At 45.3% G+C, this 14,156-nt stretch overlaps 1 protein-coding gene across 1 annotated transcript in view; it reads right to left on the minus strand.

Moving 5' to 3' along the window:
* Window positions 1-14,156, minus strand: part of CRYAB (crystallin alpha B) — a 51,187-nt gene that overhangs the window by 20,387 nt on the left and 16,644 nt on the right. The window contains exon 2 of the mRNA XM_086958851.1: window positions 6,262-6,384. Coding sequence (XP_086814977.1) covers window positions 6,262-6,384 — 123 coding nt within the window. The remainder of the gene's footprint in view (window positions 1-6,261; window positions 6,385-14,156) is intronic.

Below are 14,156 nucleotides of genomic sequence, written 5' to 3' on the forward strand. Positions count from 1 at the left end.
GGCGGTCTGGGTCGCGTACAGTAAGGGGCAGCCGGGAGGATCTGAGCGCTGGGTCCGAGGCGCTTGAAGGCAGGCAGTGCAGGTAAGCAGAGTTTAAAAGTCAAGGAATTAAAATCCACGTTGCTCCCGGAGAAGCCTCGGGAGATCTGAGGAAGAGCGTTGCTCCCGGAGAAGCCTCGGGAGATCTGACAACAGGTGTGGGCGTGCGAGCAGGTGAGTGCCTAAAGTGCTTGCCAGGGGGGTAGGAGCCAGAGAGCTGCAGCGCGGAGCCCAGACCCGCCCAAGATGGAGGAGCCGCCTGTCCCACTCCGAGAGTCAGGCAAGGAGGGGCCGGTCAGCGGAGGCGGTCTGGGTCGCGTACAGTAAGGGGCAGCCGGGAGGATCTGAGCGCTGGGTCCGAGGCGCTTGAAGGCAGGCAGTGCAGGTAAGCAGAGTTTAAAAGTCAAGGAATTAAAATCCACGTTGCTCCCGGAGAAGCCTCGGGAGATCTGACAACAGGTGTGGGCGTGCGAGCAGGTGAGTGCCTAAAGTGCTTGCAAGGGGGGTAGGAGCCAGAGAGCTGCAGCGCGGAGCCCAGACCCGCCCAAGATGGAGGAGCCGCCCGTCCCACTCCGAGAGTCAGGCAAGGAGGGGCCGGTCAGCGGAGGCGGTCTGGGTCGCGTACAGTAAGGGGCAGCCGGGAGGATCTGAGCGCTGGGTCCGAGGCGCTTGAAGGCAGGCAGTGCAGGTAAGCAGAGTTTAAAAGTCAAGGAATTAAAATCCACGTTGCTCCCGGAGAAGCCTCGGGAGATCTGAGGAAGAGCGTTGCTCCCGGAGAAGCCTCGGGAGATCTGACAACAGGTGTGGGCGTGCGAGCAGGTGAGTGCCTAAAGTGCTTGCCAGGGGGGGAGGAGCCAGAGAGCTGCAGCGCGGAGCCCAGACCCGCCCAAGATGGAGGAGCCGCCTGTCCCACTCCGAGAGTCAGGCAAGGAGGGGCCGGTCAGCGGAGGCGGTCTGGGTCGCGTACAGTAAGGGGCAGCCGGGAGGATCTGAGCGCTGGGTCCGAGGCGCTTGAAGGCAGGCAGTGCAGGTAAGCAGAGTTTAAAAGTCAAGGAATTAAAATCCACGTTGCTCCCGGAGAAGCCTCGGGAGATCTGAGGAAGAGCGTTGCTCCTGGAGATTTTGTTCTTCTGTGGAATTTTCAGCAAAAGAAAAGTTTGGAACTGGGGTGGAAGGGGCATGAACAGGTCCTATTGGTGATGCATAATGCTGTAAAGGTTGCAGGCCGTAAGAACTGGGTGCATGCCACCCATTGTCAGAGGTTTCTTTTACCTCTTCCCTACGACCAGTGGGTTAAGGACGGTATCAGGGTCTCCGAGTGTGAGCAAGCGCCTCGATTTGTCCCATTCAGCGATGCCCAACTAATTTGGACTCAGAAGGATAAGGAAAATGACGACGTGTTGAATGTGGCTGTTCCTCCGGAAATACGAGCTATCCAGGAGCTGTTGTTTACTGATCCTACAGTGCCTGGGGCTGCTAGGTAAACTTTATGCCCTCAGCTGAGGGAAATCCATCTAAGGAGAAAAAAGATTAGGGATGGCCTGTGCAACATAGGTTGTACTGAGTTATAGTACCAACGGAGATTTATTGAACTTAGTGAAGAATTTTGCTTACTTTAGTTTAGTTGCCTGAACATTAGATTGGGACGTCCAAAGTATACTTTGGAGGTATACCATTGTGATCGACATGGGATACAAGCATAGGACAGAGCAAGCTCCACCGCCGGTGCTCAAGAGGGCCAACGTATTGATGGACAATAGGAGCCTGTACCAGTAAGGCTCTGACAGACACCGGGAACTTGTATATTACCTTTGCATTTTTCCCTCATTTCAGCATTCGTTGTGTATCCCTTTGGTAGGTTGGTTGCCGAGGAAGAGCAACCAGTGATTCTTGTTGCCCCGCATAATGTGCTGTGGAACCGTAAGTAGAAAATGGCATGTGTTTCCCTTGTGGTTTTCTTGCTGATCAAAAGTGTCGGGTTTTATGGGTTTTGGAAAATGGTCAGGATGTGTCTTTGCGTACCAAGGTTAAAATTATTTCCCTACCACGAAAGAAAAGAACAGCCCCGAGCAATGTGTTTTTGATACGCACAAGAGATTCTTTGGAGAAGGGACAACTTGTTACCCCACTGAGTCTGTCACTAGTTTATGGACTGCATACCCATTATCTCTTGTGAACTATACCTACACTCATCCAGAGCAATTTACTGAAGTGAAAGGTGTTTTTGGTTTTGGCTACCCAGGTCCTTGTCTATAATATAGAAAGCCACTGGGAATGGGGTATCCAGAGTTTGATAATAACACATAATGCAACAACTTTTACATGGATAAGCAGAATGTCACATTGGTGGGTTGGCACTATAAGGAATTTATAGTTACCCGGGAGGCTGGCTATTTTACTGCTTGTTGTCCCATTGTGTATATTACGGACACTTCTCTGTATATCAATTGTTCAGGAAAAGTGCTGTACAAAAATACAAAGCCCCTGGTGAATGACAAAGATCAGAGCACTTTTGGAATGAACATCAGATATCCCGCAGTAGATTGCAAAATATGGATTTATGAACAACCAGGGGTTTATTTTCTATCGAACTGTACTTATTCTAATGTTCATAATGGTACAGACGATGCCGCTTTTGGGATGTTGTTGCCCTTAGGTGTGCCCTGTAAATTTGCAAAGCCTAATGCTCGTTGGGTTAAGAAGACTCTGACCAAAGAATTCTGTAGGGGAGTGACTGATACAGAGGTCAAAATCTATAGTAGTGAGATCACCTTTGGATACATCCTCTCTTCTATGTTCACTTTGGGAGGTACCTCTATGGCCCGGGGTGAGAAAGGGAGAGAATATATTGGGTGCAAGTTGCAAATATTGTCTAACACTATTGTGGCTGCTTTACGCGACATCACTACTCAGTTGGAGAGTATGCAAATATTTTCTGAACAGATTAGATACGCAGTGGACTTTACTTTAGCCAAGAGTGGAGGTGTATGCGTGGTAGTGGAAACCAGTGTGTAGTCGGAATCGAAAAGAACATTACTAAACACATATTAGACCTCCTCGAGAATGTCAAGGGAATGGAAAGCGGAAATTGGAGTTGGTCTCTCTTTGGTGGCTGGGATTGGATTCTTAAAAAGGTGATTTATCTGATTGTGGTATTAGTGCTTTGCTGTGCCCTTATTCAGTGCCTCCACTTCTGTTGCTCTTATTTTACCACCCTTCTCACTCCTAAGAGGAAAATATCGATTCATAAGACCAATGCTGCAATTGTGGTACAGAAAGAGATAGATGACCTAATGCAGATATATGAGGGCATTTTCGAGACTTCTTCCCTCCTTACAGTTTCCCTCCCCGTTACTGAGAATATGGAATGTTCATAAGGAGTTATACTTAGGGGGCAGATTTACAAGACCATACGCCACATTTGCGCCGCCGTTGCATCACTTTTGTGAGGCAGTGGCGGCGTAAAGTCAGCGCCATGCTGTGGGATATTTACAACGTGACACATCTGGGAGATGCTTCATGTTGTAAAGCCCTGTGCCACATCTGGGCGTTCCGGCACAGGAATGCCTCGGAAAAGTGGCTGAGTGAAATCTACAATATTTCACACAGTCACTTTTACAGCCATGCTGCGTCAAAACACTGCGCCTGTTTGAAGCAGGCGTAAGGATTGACGAAGCATGTTAGGCATAGGGGCACCCGAGCCTTGCTGGAGCTGCGTCGTGCTTGTGACGTGTCTCCAGCAATGCACCCCCTTTCCGCCGGGGGATGCAAAACGCATCTGCCCATCCATGGCCACGGTTCGTGGCATTGTAAATGCGGCGCATCAGTGGTGGCGCAGGGGTGGTTTTGCGCGTTGCAACTGTTCTGGCGCATCCCTGCTGATTAGCAGAGATGCGCCAAAAGTTGTAAATCTGCCCCAGGGTCTTTTGTTTTCCTGATTTTATATTTTTCTTGTTGCTGTCAGAAAATGTTTTAGCTCATGTTAAAAGGAGGGTCTGTTAAAATAGAAAGGTTTCTGCTTGTGCACTACACTATGTAAGTTAGTATTCGCCGCACCATTTTCTGTTAAGACGCCATTTTGAATCATGATCAAAACTAATGCTTTGCTATTTCTGAGGAAAGGTTTCTGCTAGGTTTCCTTTCTCCGAGGTTGGGTTTTGCTTCACTAACGAATAAACTGTTCTTAATACCGCATACCTTTCGCACTATATACTGGCCATCTCCCACTTGTCTGGTGACAGGCCAAACTGGAGTAACATTGGACTTTGTAACTTTGTAAGATATGAGCACTGAGATTGTTTTTCTCTTGTAATCTATTGCTTTGCAGCACCTGCCTGGAAAATTTCATTGTGGGTGTGTCCTAGCCGAGTTACAAAATTATTTAATGCATCTTTATGCTTGTCGATTTCAGTATCTCTGCAGCACTCCTAGAGACTGGGCAGAATGGGCTCCACTCTGAGTGTACCTGAATAAACAGATATTGGTTTGTATTCTCTACTGTCTGACCGACTCTTCATTTGATATGGAAGGCTAAGAGGTGGTCATTTGTGACCAAGGCGACCTGAATTGGGCCACTTCCTTTGGCTGGGGACCCCTTTCTGTTTGCAAATGGTTTACCACCTACTTGAAGTAGGTGGTAAACTGCGAGTGTTTTGCGACCGCAAATCCGGTTGCAAAACTATGGGACTTACCATGTGTAATCTCTATTAGGAAGGGACACCCTTGGCACGCCCCTTCCTAATAGCGAGTCGCAAACGCTATTGTGCGAGTCTGTGACTCGCAAAATAGCATTGGTACATACCACCACCATTTTTAGCTGTCACAAAAGGGTTGATAACCCTTTTGCAACCACAAAAAACTGTCGTACATCTAGCCCTGAGTCTGATGAAGGGATCTGTTGGCAATTGACCTGTGATCTATTTTACTTAGGTTGTAGAGAATGCAAGTCATTGCTTTCTATACTTTATGCAGCAGTGTGCTGATTGTTGGAGCAATATACTGTGGATTTAATGTTGTCTTGTTTTGCTCTTGTTAAAGTATTTTGGTATTTTATAGATTTTCACAGATAGTTTTTGCAGTTTAGGTCGAAAGCCCCAAATAGCTTTAGATTAAGTGTATAATTTAGGAAGGTTATAGCTTCTCTCAGTGTCACAAATTAGAAGTTAGCTCTCTTCTTGTGTAATTTAACCTAAAAATAAGAAAGAGGTGAACACAACAATATGCAGAAATGTGTTTCGTAATACTAGTATATTCAATAACTGTAATGTAGTTATTTAATTACATCATCTATTTAATACAAGTACATTTTGCCTGTCTATGATTCTATATTCACAAATATGTCACTTCATCCAAGTTTCAAAATCCTTTCACTTGTTTGCCGAATATTCAGGATAGTAACGTATATCCGTGAGCTGAATCACAGAAAACCAATATATAATGTTATTAAACAAGTCAGAGAATTCAATTACCTGTTTAAAATAACTGAAGATGTCAGATATTGAATAAAACATTCCTGTATTGTCTTGCTTTATAGAACACCCTGTTTTAAACCCCAGGCTTTCAATTGTCTAATAGTTTGGAATGGATGATAACGTACAATGTCGGGTGATCACCCGATAAGCAGGAAAAGGGCAGCAGCACAAGTTGTAGTGAAAAGGAGCACTTCTTGCACGTCCATGGACCGTGTGCCATGCTACATGGAGGTGTGTGGGGGCAATCCATGAGCTCTCAGGGCCCTTTTTTCAGTGGCCCACGAAAGACCGGGCCTTGTTTGGGCCCCCAATATCCCTTTCCACCAGCCTGTACATGGCGGCGTTCCCATCATGAAAGGGATATCCAAATCCCAACTGCTGTTACTGGCAGGGCACCACCACCATTAAGGGCTGTGACTCTGACCGCCGCCCTGTCGGGATCTGAGATCCTCGTAGAGGTGGCAGTGTGGACTTCAACCGTATGGGTCTGACCTCATCATAATTGCGGTCAGACTGAAGGGCTGTCGGTCAGTCGGGCAACCACAGACGGCCTGTCAGTGGCTGTCCGACCAGCATGTTAATCAGGCCCTATGTTCCAGTTCTCCTGAGGAAGGTCATGTGTGAAGGCCTAGACGCGTAGAATTGTGGCTCTGTTCTGCGATTTGCTTCCACCTCTGAGGAATGTGAAGTGGCTGCTGTCACCGTCTGTTATCTGATAACGAATTAGTGACAGCTAGAGGTTCCTACATACCTGGCGTTCTTCGTGGTTCCCATGAATCTCAATGAAGTCGCCAAACACTTTCACCTGTAGCTCTTCGGGGGAGAAATGCTTCACATCCAGGTTAATGGAGAACTTGTCCTTGTCAAACCGCATCTAAAAAGGAAACGTGCACACTGAAATGCATGTAATACAACGCATGCGCATTAGAAATAGTCATAGGATGGTGACAGTAAGACTATGTATGCGTCATGAATGACTAAAACAGCAAGCATGATAGGGCCATTCACATATAGGAACACATTACCCTCCTCTCTAATTAGCTAAGTGTCTTTATTACTTTTTTTCCTCCACTTCTATTTGATGTTTATATCATAACAAGCCATTGAGAGGCACCTTAATGAGGTCTAAACCAATTGCACCACGGAATCATATCAATATCTTCCTCGATGAGGTGATATCAGTCTCTAAATATTGATGCCTCAATTAACGAGTAACATTTATGCTTACCCTCCCATAGCAATGTCCTTCAGTTCACCCTACATTAACTTGCACTTATATATGGATAACATATAGGTAATTATGATGGTACATAGTTCAAACTTTACCCTTTAATTTGGGCGAGATTGGCATAATTCATTCTTGCCTCATACATAACTTTGCCCAACACCACTTTGGAAAATATTTTTTGTAAAAAAAAAAAATCTTTGCTAGGGAATTTTATGCTAAAATATTTCAGAGAGGGGTGATTCTCAAAATGTGTGGTTTTTTTTGGGGGGGGGGAGATATTTTGGCTTGCATTCTCCAGATGGAATTTTGTATGGGAAAGTACACCTTTAGGGAACTCCTACACAACTCAACAGCCATCCTCCATCATCGCAAATATCTCCCTTCAAGGATTTCTTGTTTTGTACCACGCCTAGGTGCCCTTTGTGAGCAAATCTGGTAGCCTGCTTTTAACCTCTCCAACAGGCCTTAACTTGACCTGCCTAAATAGCAACCATAACATTTTTTTAAAAGAACTGCAACCCTGCTTTTATGGAAAGTTCCCATTCCACCATGCTAAAAGACTATACTGTGCCTGGGAAGCAAGTCTCTCTTCACTGAATCTTTTTGACACATAACACCACTTCCTAATGTTGTGGATCCTTCCCCATTTCTCCATAGCTTCTCTTCACTCTTCTTTAAAGCCCAGCTACCCCCTGGCCAAAGTACACTCGCCAGAAGGCAATCACATTCATCAACGTCTTCCTTGTCCAGTACTTCATCCTCACATACTAGCAGCCTTGACAAGCAATTCGATTATCTGTTCTTGGCACGTAGACCGTGTTCCACTTCAAAATGATACTCCAACAACATTGATTTTAGTCTAAACAACCTGGCCTTAGAATTCATTGAACTGATGCTTGTGCCATTAAGTATTGGCACCACAGGCTTGTGATTGGTCTGAATCTGAAACTCTTTTCTCTGTACATACATCCGAAACGTATTCATAGCAAAGGTGCAAACAACCATCTCCTTGTCAATGACCGAGTAGGGCATTTCTAATGGTCCCTGTCAGACTTCATGAGATGCCACATCAGTTGGTCAGGAAATGTCCCACATGGAGGAGACGGAGAATGGTGCAGTGGGGACGACAATTGTGGAATACAACAACTTCCAAGGTCGGGTACGATACACGCAGACGCGGCTACTGAGCCCACGGCTTGACTTTCAGGTCAGAGAGGGCGGATCACTCTGAATAATCAATGGATGCTGATGGCTCTCTCTGGCAACATTGGTTGTTTCAACCTTTACACTTGACGATTTAGGCCTTCATTTATGGCATCTTGGCATAGGGCAGCGCAGCAAGACACTTTGCTCCACTGACCTACGCCAAAGTGAAAGGGCAGGAATGCACAGTATTTAAGCAATCCAGTGCATTACTGTCCTTTTTGCCTGTGCCATTTCGGCAGCCTAGCGCCAATGTAGGCACCCTTGTGTCATGGTGCTAGGGTGCATCCGTTGCAGGCAGGATTGTTTTTGTTCAGGAAGGGACACCTTCCTGCACAAAACAATCCAAAGAGAAGTTTACCTCTTTCTGTGTGTGCTGCAGAATGTAGCACACATGGAAAGAGGAAAAAATAAGGAGAAATAAACATATTTTTCTTTGTTACGTCTCACCTCCGGAGGCGTACAGATTTGGCACTTCCCCAGGTTTACATCACTTTGTAAATGTGCTTCGTCAAATTCCATGGGTTTTGCGTGGGAAAACCCACTGCAATACCCATAAAATGCCGGGTGCTGGGTAAGGCGACACAGCGATTTGTGCTGTCGCCTTGATCATGATTTACGAGGCCACTCAAAGCCATGCGGGGTGGCTTCATAAATCTTTATGAGATCCCTGCGTCATTCATGTACCACTTTACGTGCTGCAAAAGTGACAAGGGCTCTCATAAATAATCCTCCCATTTCGCACCTGTTTCATGCTGGTAACAAGGGTATTGCCATCTCTCTTTCACTCGCTCTCTCTCTCTCAGACTGTACCGCTTCTTCCCCTAAGTTATAACAGGTGTTCCCTGCCCCACTGGATCCTGATACAGTGATCATGACCACTTTTAAGTAGGACTGCGTTGCTATCCCTTAAGCGACAGGACAAATATTGTGAAAGTCGCAGAGTGCAGAAAGAAAACACTATAGTGCATTCCTTCTTAATCCCTTTTTGTGTCAAAAAATGCACTTAGTCAACATTCACTTGCATATACCGTGATTATAACTCCATGCCTAGGCACAAACAGACTGAACACTGGTGCTAATAATGAAGCACTTTCATTTGCATACACCACTTATTGCTGACGAACCTACACATATTGTCTTCCTTTCTTAAAAGCTTTAGTAAAGGCTCAGATAGTATGCAAAGCTCTGCAAAAACTTGCCTTAAAGTTCTGCCGGCCACTTGCATGACATTAAGTGCTCTCTGTTGACTGGACCCGCGACTTCCTCAAAAACCTTCAGCAAACCCAGCCTTGAAGCAGCTCCCTCACTCATAATTATGCACTCAATGTATTCTTCCTCCTTCACCTCTAAGGAACATTTTCTTTCTGAAACACAAACCTTCTTCTTTCATTCTTCCTAACAACTGCTGCGGTCTCTCTGCAGTTTACTGTTCACCTTTCCCATAGATACGCAGGTCTTCGAGGACCGGAACTCCTTCGATTCCTTTGAGAATTTCCTCCATCAACCTCTGAAAAACTGCAGTGGTCGATGCAACATCGAACAGTATTCTACAAAATGACAACAATTGGTGACAACCGCAATAAACTGTCACTGGGTTCGATAACCACTTGCTCACACAGCTTATTAAGCATTTTGGCCAGGTCTGCCCAAACACTTAAGGGCACTTTATCCTTCCACAGTAAAACATCAGACTTCACTTGATCTTCAATTCAAACTTGCTCAACTTTCCCAACTTCTCTTCAAAACTCTCCCCATGTTTGAAAGTGATTTCTTGCATGTGTACAATTTTATCCAAGTTTCCACATTCAAACAGTTGGAAAATCTAGGGCCTCATTTATGAAAAGTGACGCATCGCTGCGAGAAAACAGCGATGCGTCACTTTTAATTGCGCCCTTTTTGTGCCCCCAATTATGCGTCATATTTACAATATGACGCATCATTGCGCAAGGACTTACAGATACGTCAGTATTTCTGACGTATCTGTAAGAGCAAAAATGATGCATTGCTGGAGTGTGTCACAAAAGTGACGCAACTTCAGCAATGCGTCCTTTCACATGGGGCAAGCCCCATGTGAAAGGACCTGTGTCAGTCTTAAGCCTGCTGTGAGACAGGCGCAAGATTTTGACGCAATGGCGTCCTAGAAGTGACGCAGTGAAATATCATAGATTTCACTGTGTCACTTCTACGACCTTTCTTGCGTCAATACGCCCCACTTGCATACATTATACCTGGCGCAGGTATAATGTGGCGCAGGGGTTTACAAAGTGACGCATCTACCTAGGTGCGTCACTTTGTAAATATGGCGCAACAAGGCGCATTTTTTACGCCACTGGTGCGTCAAAAAAAGTGACGCACCGGCGGCGAAAAAGTGACGCAAGGGCTGATAAATGAGGCCCCTAATGTTTACCACCGGGTCTCAGCACGATGCCAAGACAGTTAAGAGCGGTGAAGCGGGGCGCAGAGGGGTATAGATAGACAACGGGATAGGTAAAATTAAAAAAATAAATGAAACCACTTACCTTGCGCTCGCTACATCGCAAAAGTGTTTTTTATTAAATTTTATTTAATTTTACCTATCCCGTCGTCTGTCGACTACCGCCCATCCCCCCTCCTCCCACCGCTCTTACCTGTGTGGGACGCGCCTGCCTTTATGATGCCAACCTAGAAAGTATGGGCCCAGCCTGAAAACTTCGATCTTTCCTCAAAACGGCATTCTTTAAAGTTAATCTGCCCTTCACAGAAGTCTAAAGTTCTAATTAGTTCCCCCTACCCACCAGGGGATAATATCCAGAGGTAATATATTAATGAATTTACCTTTTGTTCAAGGGTATCCCCAGTAATAGTGGGTATTATGCAACTGGAATATATCAACAGAGGAATGCTCTCAAATCACTTTACTCCGAAACAAAATTCCCTGGGATGTTTTCTGATGGTTTACACATCTGTGCAAATTGTCCGACCAGACCACCAGTGCTTAATTTGTAAAATATGAAGTGCAGGTGCTCTAAAAAATGTCGGAGGCCACACCCACGTTCGCCTGGCTCCACCCACTCTAGTAGCTCCGCCCACATCCTCAACTGGCACTGATGAAAAGGCAGATGTAATACCCGATCTGAATTTCAGCAAGGGAGCCTAGCTCCAAGTAAGGTTTTGGTAGGCGGTTTCCCTGCCCTGTGAACATTTTGAAAAAGATTAAATGAAAAGTGCATTTAAAGCACAATTTTGGAATAAATTAGCTAAAATTACAAGTGCATTGAAAAGGGACAAGTGAAACATTCCAGTGCACTATGTGTCGCTTTAGGGAAAGGACAATACTCACATGCATTATAATGCCTAGCACTGGCATAATGAAGGCATTACACAGTGGTGGCCAGTGTTCGGATATTAGCATCATTGTCAAATTGAGGTAGCCACATGTTGTATAATGGTGGCCACCATTGACAAACGAAGTGCATCCTTGAACTTAAGGTGCCACCCTGATTACCGTTTTAAATATATTTTGGGCATCCATAGTATTAATGGTGTCTAGACCTGACACAAAGATGGCATTCACACAATGGTACCAATTATTGGCCAAATGTGTTGTCCTTGGCATTATGGTGGCCAACTCTGGCATAGCACTTAACATGCAGCTGAAGTCTTTGATAACAGTTTTACGGTTACTATAGATTAGGATTGAAATGTATGAATTGCAAGTAACAAAACAATCTATGTGACAGTAATTTTCTGTGATATGCAGAATAGACGTTCTTTGCAGCAGGCATGTTAACTCTCTCTCTCTGTGCTACTGCAGAGTCAAAAGGTGCACCAGACAACTCTGATCTCTCAGCAGGAACATGATAAATCATCACTTTATCTTTCACTTACCTACAGAGTCACTGGGTGTTGGGTAAATAATTTCTGCTGCTCAGCCTGGTCGCTGTAGTTGGAGTCTTTGGCGCCACTCACTACAACCAGTGATGTGACTGATAGTGTTGTGATGTGCTGGAGACAAGAGAAGCCTAGCCCATCTGCAGTTTGTAGTGAGGGTGAGAGGTCATGCTGTGGCACACTTTCAGAGCTATGCCCTGCTGTTTAGACACACAGCGCCCACTCTCAAGTCTCACCATGACTGGCATAGCCACCAAAGAATCGCTACAACCAGGCGAGAGGAGCACTGTTCGGGAAGTCATGTAGGTCGTTGAATTATGAATTCGGTCGGCAGCAGAAGCAATTCTTTGTGGTGGCAGAATTTTGAAATTAAAACATTGTGCTTCTGCTCAGCCTGCAGGGACTAGAAGCCTTTCAGTGGTAGTGCCTACACCAGACATGAAGGGGCTGCCGAAATTCCAGTAGGGCTGCAGGCCATGAGTGTTCCTCCTGTGAGTGCAGCTCTATCTCACCTTAGCTGCTCAGCACACATTGTGGCCAGGCTGCACTCGGCACACTTGAAGCGCTTGAAAACGTGTGCACACGCACCGGCACAACGAGGTCTGAGGCCTTAACAAAACTGAAAGCACGCCGCCAGTGAAGCATGTTTGCAGTTCACCATGGTACATGCTACACACCATAAGCCTGATCTTAAGGACAGTGGGGTGCTCAGTGTGTGGCACCAAAAAAAGAGGGAGCAATCAGACAAGGCCTAGTAATCCGACCATATAGCACCATGAGCCAAGCAGAGATGGTGTTAACATGCAAATTACTTTTCATACCGCCACTTTAACTCAAGTGGTAGTTCTTGCTCTATACGTTTGTTGTAAAGCAAGAGTATGATTATTCTGGCATCGGTCATCTGCATGCTGCTAGTAGGAGACTATTACAAACAATCTTACCATTAGTGTGACAAATCAACCTGACACATGCCCGTTGTAGAAAACTATGTCACCATTTGCTTTTGTTTTGGCATGAAGGACAATTTCCATCAGTAAGGCGAAATATTTTGTAAATGACAGGCACCAAGTCTGTTCTGGGTATAGGAGGCATTACATTTAGCATAAGGGTGCAAATCAGGTGCATATGCTCCCGTACCCAGATTACAGTTGCTTTTCGATGATTGGATGTTTACTATAGTCAATAAAACAGACAGTTTGAAAAAGTATCTTTTCTATAAACAATGCATTAGCAACCAATTGCTTACAAGGTACCTGGTACTCTTTTAAGAGCAATGTGGCACACAATGAGAATGTTCGCTATTTGTTTTAAAAGGCAGAAAATTACACACTAACACGTAGGAATTGTTTCACATGCACATTCATTAATTTAGCATTACTGAATTGTATTATTCTTAAACCTCTCGTATTAGGATTAAAGCAAAAAAAAATCTACTTTCTGAAGTCTGTGCCATCACTGGGGCTGGGTTCTACTTTATGGTGTTATACCCAATTCCTAGTGGCGCCAGGCAGACAGGAGAAACCAATACCATTGACAGAGCAATGCACACCTTGCCGAGTTACAAACAAAATGATCTGGCCGGCTGCACCTGTTACTTCTCTCACATGCAAGGCGCCAACTGCCAAATACACTGTGGGCCCCTCCTCCAGCCCCTGCTCTTTGAAGCAAAAGCATTCCAGGCCAGCATTGGGTGGGGGAGGGATTCGCATGTTGACTCAAAATCAACCCTGTCTCTTGTCTCTGGTGCTGTGTGCACCCCCCACCCCGCCCCAGGCTAGAGGGCTTAACAGACTGTCACCTTATGAAGCAAATATATACATGTCATTGTAAAATGCGGCGCCCACCATCCTGATGATACAACACTGCCTTGTGCCTCTGCATAGCTGCCATGGTTTCAGATTGCTATGTGTGACATATTCATAATTTCTGTGTAAATATGAGTGACATTTCAACATATATGAGTGACACTTTTTTTCGAGCCAAATCAAGTAATGAAGTTGAGAGAAACACATAAACATACAAAATTATCGCAATGTCACACATAGCAAACTGAAACCGTGCCAGCTATTTTTTAAAATCTCAACTTCATCAGTGCCTGCAGCTGCGTGTGACAAGAGACAACACACACGACACATAAGGTTAGGCCGCAGTAACAGAAAGAATTATGACGTAGTAGTACTTACTGTTGTGAATAGACTTCAACTTCTGCTTCAACTTCTGCTACTAGTCTCAGACAGAGTCGAGTCCAGTGACTGCTGCAGCTGGTATTCCACTGTCTGTGCAGGCACTCAGCCCTGGCTGTCTCAGAGCCGAGCAGGGGTCAGTGACGGAGCGGTGAGCCC

The sequence above is a fragment of the Lissotriton vulgaris genome, chromosome 2_1 (assembly GCF_964263255.1).
Source record: "Lissotriton vulgaris chromosome 2_1, aLisVul1.2, whole genome shotgun sequence".
In the NCBI taxonomy this organism is placed as follows: Eukaryota; Metazoa; Chordata; class Amphibia; order Caudata; family Salamandridae; genus Lissotriton; species Lissotriton vulgaris.